The following is a 15,674-nucleotide window of genomic DNA, read 5'->3' as shown; positions in this document are numbered from 1 at the left end:
CCTGGGTGGCGCAGTCGGTTGAGCGTCCGACTTCAGCCAGGTCACGATCTCGCGGTCCGTGAGTTCGAGCCCCGCGTCGGGCTCTGGGCTGATGGCTCGGAGCCTGGAGCCTGTTTCCGATTCTGTGTCTCCCTCTCTCTCTGCCCCTCCCCCGTTCATGCTCTGTCTCTCTCTGTCCCAAAAATAAATAAACATTGAAAAAAAAAATTAAAAAAATAAATAAATAAATAAAAAACAAAGGATTTCTATAACTGATCAAGAAGTGAAATTTTTAGATAGTTCTTTCTTGTCTATTATTTTCTGTCTCCATCTCCAATGTGTTCTCTGTACGGTATTTATTACAACTTAGAATTCAGTTACTTGGTTTAAGCAAAACAAGGCTCAAGCTTCCATCCGTTTTCTTTATGTTTTACTGTGTTCTTAGCAAGGGCCTAATTATATTCTTGGCATTGACTGTTGGTACGTAGGTAGGAATGAAAGAATAAATGATTAAATGGAAGCATGCTATATTAGATTATTTTTATATTCTGTTTAAATGTAGGAAATTTACTTTGTAACTGTGACAAGGAGTTTGTCACTTGCATCTTTGAAACTAGGTTTGGTAGACCTTAAGCTGCAACCATAGTTTACAGAAGGCACAAAATATATTATTCAAATGGATAATTCATTTACTAAAACTTTAAAGACGGGTAGAGTATATCAGAAGATAACTCAGCAAAGGTATTTTCTGGAGAATTGAGTTGTTATAATCTTATCTGCCTTGGAGAATCTGAATGAATGATTTTGGCTAAGTTTCTACCAAATTACTTCATGTTTTAGAGGTCTTGCTACAATTGTGTATCTGTTGTGTGTTAGGTCCGAGGGGTACAAAAAGATTGATGGCCTGAAAGAAGAACTTAGGGGCTATATTGGACCAGTGGGTTTATATTAGTGTGAATGTTTCATATTATTGGCCAATGCAAAAATAGTATGCTTTGTTTCCTGTGTCGAGGAGGAAAATTGATATTCTAGTTGACAGAGCCGGACTTTCACACCCATCCTCCACGGTGACAATTATGCCACCACACACAGCAGAACTTTCATGTAGAGCTAACGTCTTAGTAGAGAGTTCTTGACCCTGACAAATAGTAACATAAGTATTTATTTGAGAACCCAAGTCTCTGTTGAATAATGCGGAAAAGATGAGATTTTTATTTACAGAGCCTTACATACAACTGATGTGGTGTTAGGTGATTTAATGCTCACACTCAAATCTATGAGCTTTCTGCTCTCGGTATCCCTACTGAGGGCACCAACACATGAAAGCACTTGCATGATTTCCTCCAGCCAGTAGTTGGCGAGCCAGGATTCGAACAGAAGCATTGATTCCAGGACCAGCTCTACCATATGTCACTTCCCCCCAAGAAGATATTCTCAGAGATCACCAGATCATGGTTTTCTCTAACTATGCTTTTCACTTTCAACAACGATTCATGGAAGGCTTGGAAAGTTTTCTTTTCTTTAAAAAAGGATCCATCGGGGCGCCTGGGTGGCGCAGTCGGTTAAGCGCCTGACTTCAGCCAGGTCACGATCTCACGGTCCGTGAGTTCGAGCCCCGCGTCAGGCTCTGGGCTGATGGCTCAGAGCCTGGAGCCTGTTTCCGATTCTGTGTCTCCCTCTCTCTCTGCCCCTCCCCCGTTCATGCTCTGTCTCTCTCTGTCCCAAAAATAAATAAAAAACGTTGAAAAAAAAATTTTTAAAAAGGATCCATGTTGCAGGATTAGAGATCATGTATCTTCCATAGTTTTGTGCCCATTAAAAATGCACTTTATACGTGCTAATTGATTGGAATTTTATTTTATTTTATTATTTTTTAAAAGTTTATTTATTTTGGGAAAGAGAGAGCATGCACAGTGTGCACGAGCTGGGGAGAGGCACAGAGAGTGAGCGACAGAGAGAATCCTAAGCAAGTCCTGTGCTGTCAGCTCAGAGCCTGACGCCATCCTCAGTCCCACAGACTGAGATCATGACCTGAGCCGAAGTCAAGAGTTGGACACTTAACTGACTGAGCCACCCAGGTGCCCTGATTGGAATTTTAATTTTTTGGTTATAGGGACATTGAAAACCACTTTGAATAGTTTTTCATGATCTGAATTAATATCCTGGAACATAATAAATAAGTTGAATTCAGAAATGACACTGGCAAATTAGAAATAGCAAACCTTAGGGGCGCCTGGGTGGCGCAGTCGGTTAAGCGGCCGACCTCAGCCAGGTCACGATCTCGCGGTCCGTGAGTTCGAGCCCTGCGTCAGGCTCTGGGCTGATGGCTCAGAGCCTGGAGCCTGTTTCCGATTCTGCATCTCCCTCTCTCTCTGCCCCTCCCCCGTTCATGCTCTGGCTCTCTCTGTCCCAGAAATAAATAAACGTTGAAAAAAAAAAATTAAAAAAAAAAAAAAAAGAAATAGCAAACCTTTGCCAAGCGCTGCTTTGTTTTGTGAGAGTGAGCTCTACAAGTGTGTAACACTAAGGGAAGTTTTGCCACCTTTAGGTGTTTTCATAAGTGTTGTTACATTGTGGACACACAACCATAATAACAAAAAAATTTTACCCATAGTTTCCTTGGTGTTTTGTAAATAATAAATAGCTGTCGTTTTTTTAATGTTTATTTATTTATTTTGAGAGAGCACCAGCAGGGGAGGGGCAGCGAGAGAGGGAGAGGGAGAGTCCCAAGCAGGCTCTGCACTGTCAGCACAGAGTCTGACATGGGGCTCCATCTCACAGTTGGAAGATCACGACCTGGGCCAAACTCCGGAGTTGTGCTCTCAACCGACCGAGCCACCGAGCACCCCAAGTAACTTGTATTTAATCTATTTTTTTAAATGCCAAGAACAGCAGCATTTTTTTAAATAAGAAAGAGCTCTGTTTTATATATGGCTACCAAAAAAGATTTATTAATCCATTCTTAAACTCTGATTACAAAAGCAAAAATAGTACTTTCACTTTATTAGAATTCAGCATTTGTTGCCAAAATAGACAAGTTTGATCATCATTTTAGACTTTTCAAGGGGGAGTCTAACCTTGACCGTTGAGTTTATACTTTAAAGTGGTTCACTTTTCATTGCCTCGCTCTCGATTTATGTCATGACCAATTTAATTTTAAAATTTTTATTTATGTACTTATTTATTTATTAAATATAATTTATTGTCAAATTGGTTCCATACCACACCCAGTGCTCATCCCAACAAGTACCCTCCTCAATGGCCATCACCCACTTTCCCCTCTCCCCCACCCCCAGAAACCCTCTTAAATCCAGGTATAATTGGCATACAGTGTTATATTAGCTTCAGGTATACACCATAATGATTCAGTGATTCTGTACATTACTCTGTGTTTACCACAGTAAGTGTAGTTACCATCTGTCACATGTAGTGCTATTATAGTATTCCTGACTATATTCCCTATGCTATACTTTTCATCTCCATGACTTCTTTATTTTATAACTGTACCTCTTAATCCCCTTTATCTACTTCACCCATCCCCTCACTCACCTCCCTCCTGGCAACCACCAGTTGGTTCTCTGTATGTGAGAGTCTGTTTGTTTGTTTTGTTTTTTAGGTTCCACATATGAGTATCATCATATGATATTTGTCTATCTTATTTCACTAAGCATGATACCCTCTGGGTCCATCCACATTGTAGCACATGGCAAGATCTCATTCTTTTTTATGGCTGAGTAATATTCCACTGTGTGTGTGTGTGTGTGTGTGTGTGTGTGTGTGTGTGTGTGTGTGTAGACACACGTACAGATCTTTTTAATCCTGGCATGAGCAATTTTAAAATGCCAAATCCTGTTTTGAAGGAAACGCCCATGATTCAGTCGATGGCAGATACATGGAAAGGTTCTTTTTCAGTGAGTTATGTGCTGATGGTTGGGGAATACTCGGTAATTATCAAATACAAATCTCTTCATCAAGTGTCATTCAGCCATTCTGTAGCTTTGTTGGAATCCATACTCACAAAGATTTTTGTGCCTGTCTGTGCTGGGCCCCAGGGAGGTCTGTTAACCTGATGTTCTTTCTTCTCAACATGTGAGCAGTAGTATTTTTCTGTTTGGATGACTTTATGTTTCTCTCCTTGATTTTTTACTCCAAGGACCTTGAAATCCACATAAGTAGGCTGGCTTGTGTTCCATCTCACGGATTACTAACTTTCTTCTTTAGTCAGTGCTACAGAAGAGCACATTTTAACTTTTTCCCCTCTGAATCTCCTTCATTTCATTGTTTGCCTCAGGTTTTCTTTGACCTTTTCCTTATTATTTACTGCCTCCGTCTCTTTCATTAGCTTCCTTTTTGCCAACTTTCTTGGCTGGCTCTCATTCAGCATAGTAATTCAGATCTTAACCTACACATTTATTCCTTGTAGTCATCCTTTGTCTTCAAATCTTCTAATCTGGGTAGCATCTACTGCTGTGTCTATAGTCAGAAAAAATAACGGTGGTTCTTATATATGAAGCTTTTCATTATAGTTTATGTATTCTTAAAAACAATTCAAATGACTAAGTGTTTTGAAAGTGGCCTTTTTTGGTGTTTATTTCATGGACATTTTCTTTACAAAAACTGCTGAAGAATTTCATCTGTTTTCAATTTGAAATATCTTTTGACCTCCCTGGTTTTGAAGGATCAAGTATGTAGGTTTAACTTGGCTTTTCAGAATCCGTGAAAGTGAGTACCTCATATTTACAGAATCCCTGCATTTACCCTAACCATATTTTCTACCATAATTTTGTGTGTCAATAAAAAGCATCGCTTTCAAAACTTAAAATTGTAGCTCTTTGCTTTTGAATTTTTGAAATATCTCCAAAACTTTATTCTTAATTATCAAATGGCACTTTTTTGATACCTAGGTTTGCCATGCAGAACTTGAACTGGGGACTTGTTTTCAAGCAGTAAATAGCAGAATTCAGTTACAGATTCTTGAGGCACAATACCTTCCAAGCTGTTCATCACCTCTCACTTTGAGTAAGTATATCTGTGGTTCAAAGTGAAATCTTCAGAAAATATTAGTCAAAGCTAGTTTTTCCTATATTTCTTAACAATGGAAATTAAAATCATACTTTTGTTATTTAACTTAAACACTTACCTTTTAACTTAAAATTACTTTATTGGATTTCAGATTTTAGCCATGTGTCTACTCTACTCCGTAGTCTCTTAGATTTTTATCCATTTGATGCTATTCCTTATTTGGGTCATTAGTTTATATAGGTTGAGTGTCCAGAGGACTGTCAGATATATTTCACCAGCCTAGATAATTTATCTTTTCTCTAGGTCTATGCCCATTGTTGAGTATTCTGCTCACTAGAAACTTAATTCAAAAAACCCCCAGAAAATATCACACATAAACCTTGAAACACTTTTCCTTCCCTGTGCCTTTGGGCACCAGAAGGGGCGCTGATGTTTTGGTTGCGTAGGCCTGGTTTATATGGCTGTTCCTAGAGCTGGAGGTGTGAAGTCAGTCCTCCCTAAGGGCTAAGAGTGGGGTAAGAGTGCTCCTTTATTCGGCTACGAGAAGAGAAGATCCCTGCAGGTGGGCAAAAAGCAGTGGATGTCTGAAAATAAATGCAAGCGACCATTCAGCTCAGGAAGTTAGGAAAAAAACAGCAACACAAAGGAAAGTAGAGGTAAGGAATTAAAGGTAAAGCCAAAGTTGATAGATACCGAGACAACAGCAAAAGACATAATCAATGAAACCAAAAACTTTTTCTTCGAAAAGATCAGTAAAATAGACAAACCTACAGTAAATTGGATCGAGCAAAAAATAAAGAAAACAGGCACAAGGAAGAAGATAACATTTCAAATTTGAAGGTGGTTCAATAATAAATAAGACAACCCCATTTATAACTATATCAATTCATTTGAACATCTCTGTAAAATAATTGATTTTTGGAGAAGAAAATTGTTGAAATTCACTGCAAAAGAGGGAGAGCATCTGAATAAAATGATAACCATGTGTAGGTAGTTAAAGAATTTCCTCTAATAAAAGCACCAGGCCAAGATGATTTTACTGGTGGATTCCACCAAACTTTCAGGGAACATTTAATTCCTATTTTATATAAGCTGTTCCAAAGCATGAGAAACGATGGAAAAAGTAACTTTATGAGGTTAGCATATTCTCGATATCAAAACAGAAAGGATAGTGCACACAAAAAATAGCTATAGACTGTTACCACTTATGTAGATAGATGGAAAAATCATAAAATAAAAATAAGCAAATAAAATCTAACGTGGTATTAAAAGAATAAATTACCAGGGCTACAGAGGGTTAATATTCTAGGAAATAAGGACATCAGTAGAAATCCACAGATGGAATTTATTTATGACATTAATAGGGTCTTTCTTTGATCAAAACTGCTGTCAGGATTATCATAATCTCCACGTTGGAAATCTGATGGTCCGTCTAGGTCCTCACTTGGCAGCTCCCTTTTTTCTGGAAGTTCCCTCCTTACTCTCTTGCTGCCCTGGCCACCTCAGCTGTATCCATCCCATGACTACTCAAACTAGTCAGACTGCCCTCTCTGCCTGAGCTGTAGGGACCACGTGTCAGTGAGACGGGGGAGACGGGGGAGTATGCTTAGGGGAAAAGTTACATAAACCTGAGTTTTACCCAGTGCAGTTCCCATCTGTAAAAGCTGACTCTCCTCCAATTTCTTCCTGCTTTTGGTCAGTCTTTAATGGCTTGTGCACTTGTTTTTTATATTTTTTTTTCCCCCAGAATTTATCATTTTAATCTATGGGAAGGTTAGTTTCTACAACTATTCTGCCATTACTGGAAGCTCTCTATCTCCATTTATTTAAAGAGTAAATTTTCTCTAGTGGGTGTGTGTTTAACCTCAGGAGTCTCGAGCAAAGAATTTTATCTGTGTAAAACCGTGAACTAAATTCCTCCAGCTGTCCAAAGAGTTGGCCCCTCTCTTTTGTATAATCCTTTTCAGTGTGTGCTGCCCTATTGCTGACTGTCATGTATGCCTCCAGTTTCCAGTCTTTAATGGCATTCAGGTTAGAGAAAGATTAGATTCATTGGAGGTTGCTGTAGTTTTTTGTAAAGCGTGATGAGAACTATAAAGTTTACTAGAGATGTTTTCCGTTATGCCAAGAGCTCGTCAGATCTTTTTTTTTTTTCGTCAGATCTTGAGAAGCGGCTTATCTGTATTTTCACACCAAATGTAACATATAGATATGTATCTTTTATGACATTTAAAATAAAATCTTACATATCAAAATTTCTTATTGTTTAGGTTTTTTTGTGAAGGTGGCAATGTTTAGTTCAGGAGAGTTGATTTATAAGAAGAAGACACGCTTACTGAAGGCCTCCAGTGGCAGAGTAAAGTGGGGAGAAACTATGATTTTTCCACTCAGACAGAATGAAAAAGAAATTATTTTTCTCATTAAGCTTTACAGTCGGAGCTCTGTAAGAAGACGACACTTTGTGGGGCAGGTTAGTAGGGATTTTTTTATCTTGAATTCTTTGCTTGCACTTTTGTATGCTCAAAGCAGTTAGTCATCAAAGGGAATACGGGATAAAATTGAAGTTGAATAGAGTAAAATTCTTCAGCATCATAAAATTTAATGTTGCCACAAAAGTGAAATCTTGTCACACTTTGCTTTAATACAAATAGTTGGAATTTCTGAGCAGTCAGGCTTCTTATCTTGAAATAAGTCTATTTCTGAGCTTCTCAGCTGTAAACACTATAAGAAAGGTCAGTTTTTCAGTACTGTTGAGTTTGACGCTAAGTATTTAAATCAAATTTTGTAAGGCTGGAGATATCCAACTTTCTTCTTTCTGTGTCCTGTTCGATTTAATGTTTAACTCTGTGTGCTATTAACTGAATAATGTTAGATTTGAATTTGAAATTTGAATGTTAGATTTAAATTTGAAAACATTAGTGTTAGCAGTGGTTGTGGTGGTATTTAGATAGTTAGTATTGGTGTCTAGATTAATCTATTTAAAAATTTTTAGTCATCTGTGTAAGACAACAGAACGCTTGCTTACTTGCCAATCCTATAGGGACTTGTTTCCTTTGTAGTTTCCAAAAGTAGCTCATTATCTTTTATCTTAATTATGATTGTTTGGCTTGAATTTAAATTCCAAAATCTACATTACTGGTTTAAAGGCTTCTGTCTGCTTGATAACAAGATGTTATTAGCAGCCTATGTGAAATCCTTAAATTATATGTGAATTTTCAAAGATTGATAATAACTTTTTGACCCACTTCTTCACGTGTTTTACCTAAAACATTTATTTAAAAAATTACAGTTTTGTCGTTCTTCATTTATTCCTATTTGGGAAAGAGTTTGGACTCAAAAGCTCATATAGGTAGCATACTTTTCAAAGCCGTGAGGCCCATGAAGTGGATTCAGTTAAGGCTTCCTATCTCACTAAGCCTCAGCGATCATGTAGGAATGGAATGGGAGATTTCAGGTGATTTTCAGCATAACGTTTTTGGTGATTCCATTTTCTTGGTTGAGAGTCCAGTTAAGAATAGTAATTCTGGAAGGGTTCTGGCTGTCCATCTGTTCCCTCTGGCTTCTCTGGTGTCCTTAGTAGCCATCATGATGGGGTAGCCAAATGTGGACTCAAGGTCTCCCCACCCTTACATCAGCCAGAGCATGCTGGCGTTATCTGATTCATATCATATATTAAGGTTCTTTGTAAGATTTTATATGAAGGTAAAGTTCTTCAGATCAGGAAATTAAGGGGGAAAGGTTGAAAATCAGTGGCCTGCTCCAGTTTCTTTATTTAAAAGAATTAGAAACTCCGTCTCACAGAAGTTAATTCCAAAGTAGTGGCACTTGGTAGTGCTAAAGCTGAGGTGAGAATTCAGGCTTTGGGTTCCTTGCCCACCTTGCCTCTGTGGTATGTAACCAGTGTGATGTCTTACATTTGCATGATGCTTTGCAATTTTCTCAAATTCATTCATGTCTATTACCTAAAGTTAGTTTAGATTTCAATTAAAATCACAGCTTTATCTAATGTAAAAGGTGGTTAAAATGGACATTTCTTACCAATCTAACTTAAATCATGATTAGTCTCCGTTAATCCTCACAGAAGTGTTTCAAATGATCAGGATCAATTGTAAGTTGAGCTCCTAGGCTTATTGAATAACAAAAGATACTAATTACTGTTTTGAGAGAAATGATTTTTATAATCTTTCATGTTGAAGTTTTAAATTGGATTGATTCATATAAAACAGTCTGCAGGGCGACTAGGTTAAGTATTTTAACATTTACGTTTCAAATACAAATCAAACAAAATTTTGGAAAAATGGAAAGATGTTTAATTGAAAATACGTGAACCAAACTTCCACTCGTCTTTCATCCATAAGAGTTCTTAGCAGTTTGAATTCAGACTCTGTTAAATGGTTGTGCTGTTCCTTTCTAGATTTGGATAAGCGAAGACAGTAATAACACTGAAGCAGTGAATCAGTGGAAAGAAACCATTACAAATCCAGAAAAGGTTGTTATCAAGTGGCACAGATTAAATCCATCTTGAAGACTTCACACATTAATTTGATGAAGAATTTGACATTCTTTTAGAAGACTTAGGATTTCAATTTGCTACCAATGAAAAGAGACAAATCAATACATTTGTCAATTTATTTATGGAGGTCATAATTGTAATGTGTAATGGATCTTATAGAAAATTAAATTTGATTAAAGAAAATGGGATGAATTATATCTGATATCCAAAATAAAGGGGATGTTTTAAAACTATGCCAAAACAGACAGTGAAATAAAGAGTAGTATTTCTGGGGCAACTAAATAAATTATAAAATCAATGAGAATTTCAACCATAGGTGGTGATTGCTATCTTACATTTATGGGTTTTTTGAAAGCTTTCCCTAGATATTTAAAATCTAGTATTTCAAGTCTCTGTTAGTACTGTTAGATATATAGAAGACTTTACTACTGACTGTTTCAGTGCCGGTCATTCTTGATTAGATCTTGACTCCACTGCTTACCTCTTGCTACCTCTCTTCTCTCAGAAAACAAATATGAATCATCGAACCACTTCAGCTCTTAGGTATTCGGGGAAGAGTTGTGCCCTAGGTTTCTTACTTCTTACCCATAAGGCGTCACATTGCCACTGTATAAATTATTTATCTCCGAGAAACTTCAAATATAGAACGCTATGTTTTGGCAAGAATAAACGAAAACACCAGAAGGTTGAAGTTTAATTGGAAACCTTGTGTGTACACATTTTGCTGTGTTTTCCTCCCTCAAATATTTTACCTTTTGTTTTAATTGGAGTTGGAATAAGATTATCCTCCATATAGCTCCTCCTAATTAGCAGAACTAAATGAGCTTAATTAGCAAGTTCAATATTTTATGATAATTATTTCCCTTTTTTTAGTGCTTATATCTCTCTCTCTCTCTCTCTCTCTCTCTCTCTCTATATATATATATATATATATATATATATATGAACTACTTGTTCTATAATCCACAGTGCTATTTTCCCATGTTTTTTAAGAAACTGTACGTGATAGCATTATATAGCACATATTTTCTATTGCAGTTTCTCTCAGGAACTCACTAGAAGTCAGTATGTGGGCCTAATTTCAGGTTAGTCAGCTATGCAAACTATGCCCCAAAAGAATAGCTGCTTGGAGAAACAGATAATACCTTCCTTGATCTTGGCAAGTCTGACTGTAGTTTTGCTAATGAGTAGACCAACTGCTCTGTGGTCATGGTCTTCCATTTTTCTTTCTCTCTTACCTTGTCCACACATGCCAGGAGGTAGATGGTGATATTTTAGACCAGAAGATACTTTGGTATAGCTTTAGAATACCCTCTTCATTCTAGTTCTTATGTTCTGTATGTCTCATTAAGATTTTCTCAAGTAAACCCTTAATTCCTTTTTTCCTAGGTATCATCTCCACAAGCTACAAAATATGCCTAATTTACACGTTCTTTGCTTCTATTCCCTAGAGTTTATGTTACACTGGTGGTGTTGACAGTGTGCATTTGGAAATAATTTTCTGAGATTTGTGAACAATGAAATATTGGTCAGTACTCACGTGAACTTTCAAGAGAAATGACCTTGACTGTAGTGTTTTACATCTTTGAGACAAATGACTTTATTTTTTTAGAGCAGTTTTAGGTTCACAGCAAAATTGACAGGAAGGTACAGAGAGTTCCCAGGAACCCCTGACCCCCACATACACATACCTTGCTCATCATCAACATAGCCCACCAGAATGATACATTTGCTAAAATCAGTGAACCTACATTGGCATAGTGTTATCACCCAAATTTAGGGTTCGCTCCTGGTATTGTCCATTCTGTGAGTTTTGACAAGTGCAGAAGGTCGTATAGTCACCACTGTAGTATCATACAGAGTAGCCTCACTGCCTTAAAAATCCTCTGCAAATACACCTATTTTAATAGCCACCAAATAGGTATTGTGGCTTTTGGACAATAAATAACAGACTTTATTGTTTTTTTTTTTTAATCTAGAATTTAATTTGAGCAGTTTTTTGTGTTCTATTAATGCTTCCAATTCCTAAATTTATTATATGTAGTCATGTATTTAACTCAATTTTAATTATTTAATGTTTAATGTTTTTGCAATACGTATACAATGTATAATTTCAGAGAAAAGTGTGATTTTTTGGTTTCTTGCATGTCTTGGAATCATAGGTAAATAAAAAAAAATAAAAAAAAAATCTTTTCACTTAAAAGACCTTTCAGTTAGAGTAGTATTGACACAACTAAGTTCCCAAATATTTTAATTAGTTTTAGTTAAGCCTTTTTCTGGTGCGAGAGGTACCGAATACAGATGATATTCTGGTTGTCTTTGAAGCTTTACATGAAATATGAAAAGAAACACACTTTTTTGTTAATAGCTACTCAAATTATGAGAAAAAACATTAGCTGGTAATAAAAACATGAGATAGTAAGCAAAAATCACTTGTCTTTGTTTTTACTCGGGTATTTCTTGACCTTTACCCACTTATCACAAGGACAAGGGAATCAAAATGGTGCTAGATGACCAGAGAGAGCCATGGAAGGGTTCACACTGATAGCTGATAGTTTATACAATGCTAATCCCTAACACTGTGCTTATTTATGTGTAAGCTTTCAGATTGATACAATTAGGTAGCTACAGCCCATGTCAAAATACAACATCACTCTTCAGCTTTCATTTGGTTTTGCATGACTTTTTCTTTTAGCAGACCTCCTAGGGAAATTATCACTGAAGTGTATCAGTTCCAGCATTTACCAGACCGTTAAGAAGAAACCAATGGCATTTTGAACATATGTAATTATGAGCTGAAAATAAGCTAAGGTGAACTTCTGCCTAAATATAGTTATGTGAATTTCTGTGATACTATTGTACTGAAACCATATTTCCCAGAATTTCCCCCCAAATTGTTACTGTTTGTTTAATAAAATAATTGTTCATTTTTGAAGGATTTTAGAAATTTTCAGTAAATTTCACTATTTTATATCATGACGGCAATATTTCAAAAGGATACGTTATTTCCTTTTGGTAGTTGATGGGGTATATTGAGGGAAGTACCAGATAAAATATCTCTATGTATACTGTATTAGGGTTTTTTCGGAGAAACAGAACCAACAAGGTGTATGTATACATTTTTAAAAAGATACATTTTTTTAATTATGAGAAGTTGGCTCGTGTATTATGGAAGCTAAGAAATCCCATGATCTGTCACACAGGCTGGAGACCCAGAAAGGCCAACAGCATAATTCAGTCTGAACCTGAAGGCTTAAGACCCAGTGGACTCAATGGTATGAATCCCAGTATGAGGGCAGGAGAATATGAGATGCTTAGCAGGGAAGCAGGAAAAAAGGGATCAATTCCTTCCTCATCTCCCTTTACTTTATTCAGGTTCTCAGCAGACCAAAAGATGCCCACCCACATTGGGGAGGGAAATTTTCCCAGCCCAGTGATGCAGATGCTAATCCTGTCCAGAAGCATCCTCTCAGACACACCTAGATAGAACGTGTAACCTGGGCACCCCTGGCCAGTCAGGTTGACGCATAAAATTAACAGACATCTACTTGTGTTCTCTTGGTGGGTCGGCTGAAATTACTGTTCAACAATTTCAAATGCTTGGAGTTTTGGCTGAAACATTGAGTTGAGGAAAGAATTATGAAAAGTGAGTATATATGAAGTCCCATGTCCATTTTGAAATAGAGGTTTAATATTTTAAAAGATATTAAAAGAGTTAGTGTTACCCTCCAGAATTGGGTATTTTTTGGGTAAATTGTCTGAAGATGAATGCTGCCAACATTTTTAGTCCTTTCCTGGTGGGATTTCTTTAACTTGGCAATTACTGATTTTTAAATTTTTTTCATGTATGGAAGATCTGATGTCTAAAATAACTATTTTATTAGTTAAAACTGGTAAGTAAATTAAATTATATAATGATAACTATATTAACTATCTAACTGTATTAAGCCATAGGACTCTGATAACAGCAGCAGATGTCCAGAAAGTTCCGTATGTCTTCTCGGATGACTAAAAGGTATCTGATTCCATACTGAGCTAAATCACTGAGTAAGATAGATGATGATGTTTATTTAGTATTGATTTTCATATTGTCATGCCATGGAATTTTCTGAGTCACCATTCTTTAGTTTCTGAGGCAGGAGGATGATAAAAAAATATCTGCCCTTCATGATAGGACTAGATTTATTAAAAAAAAATTTTTTTAACGTTTATTTATTTTTGAGACAGAGAGAGACAGAGCATGAACGGGGGAGGGGCAGAGAGAGAGAGGGAGACACAGAATCTGAAGCAGGCTCCAGGCTCTGAGCCATCAGCCCAGAGCCTGACGCAGGGCTCGAACTCATGGACCGCGAGATCGTGACCTGCGCTGAAGTTGGACCCTTAACCGACTGAGCCACCCAGGCGTCCCAGGATTAGATTTATTTTAACAGATTTTGTTGACTGTGGCTCTTGCTGTCTTTTAGTTTAATTTCTCAGTCTTTAGTATTTCTTGATTATACAGTATATGGAGACTTGATCTTGAAACAACTAAATTTTTAAATGAGCCATTTTGTGTACTTCATAATTGTAAAAATGTCTATATGTTACCTTTTGCAAAGAACTGTTGTAGGTGCTTTTAGGGGTAGAGGTGGCTAAGCTATCACTCTTTACTCTGGGGTTTTATATTTTAGTAGGGAAATAAAATAGCATAAAGCAGAATTGTAGTAAAAAGCAGGATTAGAGGTATGGTCAAAATGCTTTAGAGGCTCAAATAAAGAAAATCAAATCAGCTGAAGGAATTAGGAGCATCTCTGATTTTTTTTTTCTTTTTTTTATAACACACATAGCCCCCACACACAACATGGGGCTTGAACTCACAACCCTGAGATCAAGAGTCACATGCTCCACATGCTAAGCCAGCCAGGTGCCCTTCTCCCTCCTGGAAACCATGTCTTCCCTTAGTTTTCATGTTATTATGCTCTGTTTGCTGTCTTATTAGCCTTCTAGCCTTTTCTTTCTTCTCCGTTGGCTCGTCTTTGTGCACTTTAAACACTGGGACTTCTTTAGGACTCAGTCCTAGACCATTTTCTCTTCTCACTCCATTTTGCCCCTCAGGGCAATCTCTTCTATTTTCATGGCTTCAACTGCTATTTACTGGCCAAAGGCTGCCAAATATAAATTAAAAAAATTTTTTTGAACGAGAGAGAGAGAGAGAGAGAGAGAGAGAGAGAGAGAGAGAGAATCCCAAGCAGTCTTTATGCTCAGTGTGCGCTCCATCCCACAACCCTGGGATCGTGACCTGAGCCGAAACCAATAGTCGAGCACTTAACTGACTGCACCCCAAGGCTGCCAAATTTATATCTCTACCCTAGTTTGCTAATGAGCTCCACTATCATTTGGCTGATACGGACATCCTGTCTCGAACATATCCCAAGCGAAACTTTGGATTTCCCATTCTCCCACAATCTGGCCTGCACTGTTCCCTATCTTAATAAAAGGAGCCTGGAGCCACCTTGGAGCTTCTCTGTCTTTCATTTCCCGCACTCAAATCAGTCACCCTAGTCGGTAGCATACGTGCTACGGAGATCTTGAATCCACCCGCTTTTCCGTCCCGGAAAGATATTCCGGGACGGAATTCCTAGTCAAACCCAGCATCCCCTCCCACCTGTAAGTTCTATTCTCGCCCCCTAATTGGTTTCCTGCCTCCCTGTTTTCCCTCCAAACCATTCTCCACGCAGTGGCCAGGGTGATAATTTTTTAAATACAGATATGATTGTCACTCCTTAGTTCCTATTGCTTTTGGTGTGAAGTCCAAAATGTTTAAGTCTACAAGGCCCTGCATTATCTGAGCTCTGCCTTTGACTCCAGCCCCATCTTTCCCACTGATCTGCTTTCAGTTCTTGGAAGGCAATACGCCCCTCGCTTCTTCAGCATCTTCACACATGCCATTTCATCTAAGTGTAGTAGTTATCCTTTTCACCCTTCCCTTTGCTAAATCCCTTGTTTAGGTGCTCACTTAAATATCTGTTCCTCAGACGTCTTTGCCTTCTCATCTTAGGCAATGTTAGAGGCTATTTTCAGATGTAATTTTCCTTTATTGATTTTATCATAATTGTCATTAAATAATTACACGATTTTTGTTCAATGTATCTTCTACCCTGCAGTTTTCATGAAAGTTTTC

General features: G+C 37.4%; 1 protein-coding gene across 6 annotated transcripts in view; it reads left to right on the top strand.

The window, feature by feature from the left end:
- The window catches only part of TC2N (tandem C2 domains, nuclear), a 46,885-nt gene extending 34,433 nt beyond the window's left edge, over positions 1-12,452 (top strand). For 4 of the 6 annotated variants that reach the window (XM_023255963.2, XM_045060406.1, XM_023255964.2 and 1 more), the window contains 3 exons: positions 4,884-4,998; positions 7,272-7,471; positions 9,416-12,452. In XM_023255963.2, the coding sequence (XP_023111731.1) occupies positions 4,884-4,998; positions 7,272-7,471; positions 9,416-9,526 (426 nt within the window). In that variant the 3' untranslated portion in view covers positions 9,527-12,452. Of the gene's footprint in view, positions 1-4,883; positions 5,001-7,271; positions 7,472-9,415 lie in introns of those variants that run through there. The other 2 variants (XM_045060408.1, XM_045060407.1) reach the window with 2 other exon arrangements.
- Positions 12,453-15,674: the final 3,222 nt, after the last annotated feature.

This window comes from Felis catus, chromosome B3 (assembly GCF_018350175.1).
Source record: "Felis catus isolate Fca126 chromosome B3, F.catus_Fca126_mat1.0, whole genome shotgun sequence".
NCBI classification, from domain to species: Eukaryota; Metazoa; Chordata; class Mammalia; order Carnivora; family Felidae; genus Felis; species Felis catus.
This window is presented reverse-complemented; position numbering and strand designations above follow the sequence as displayed.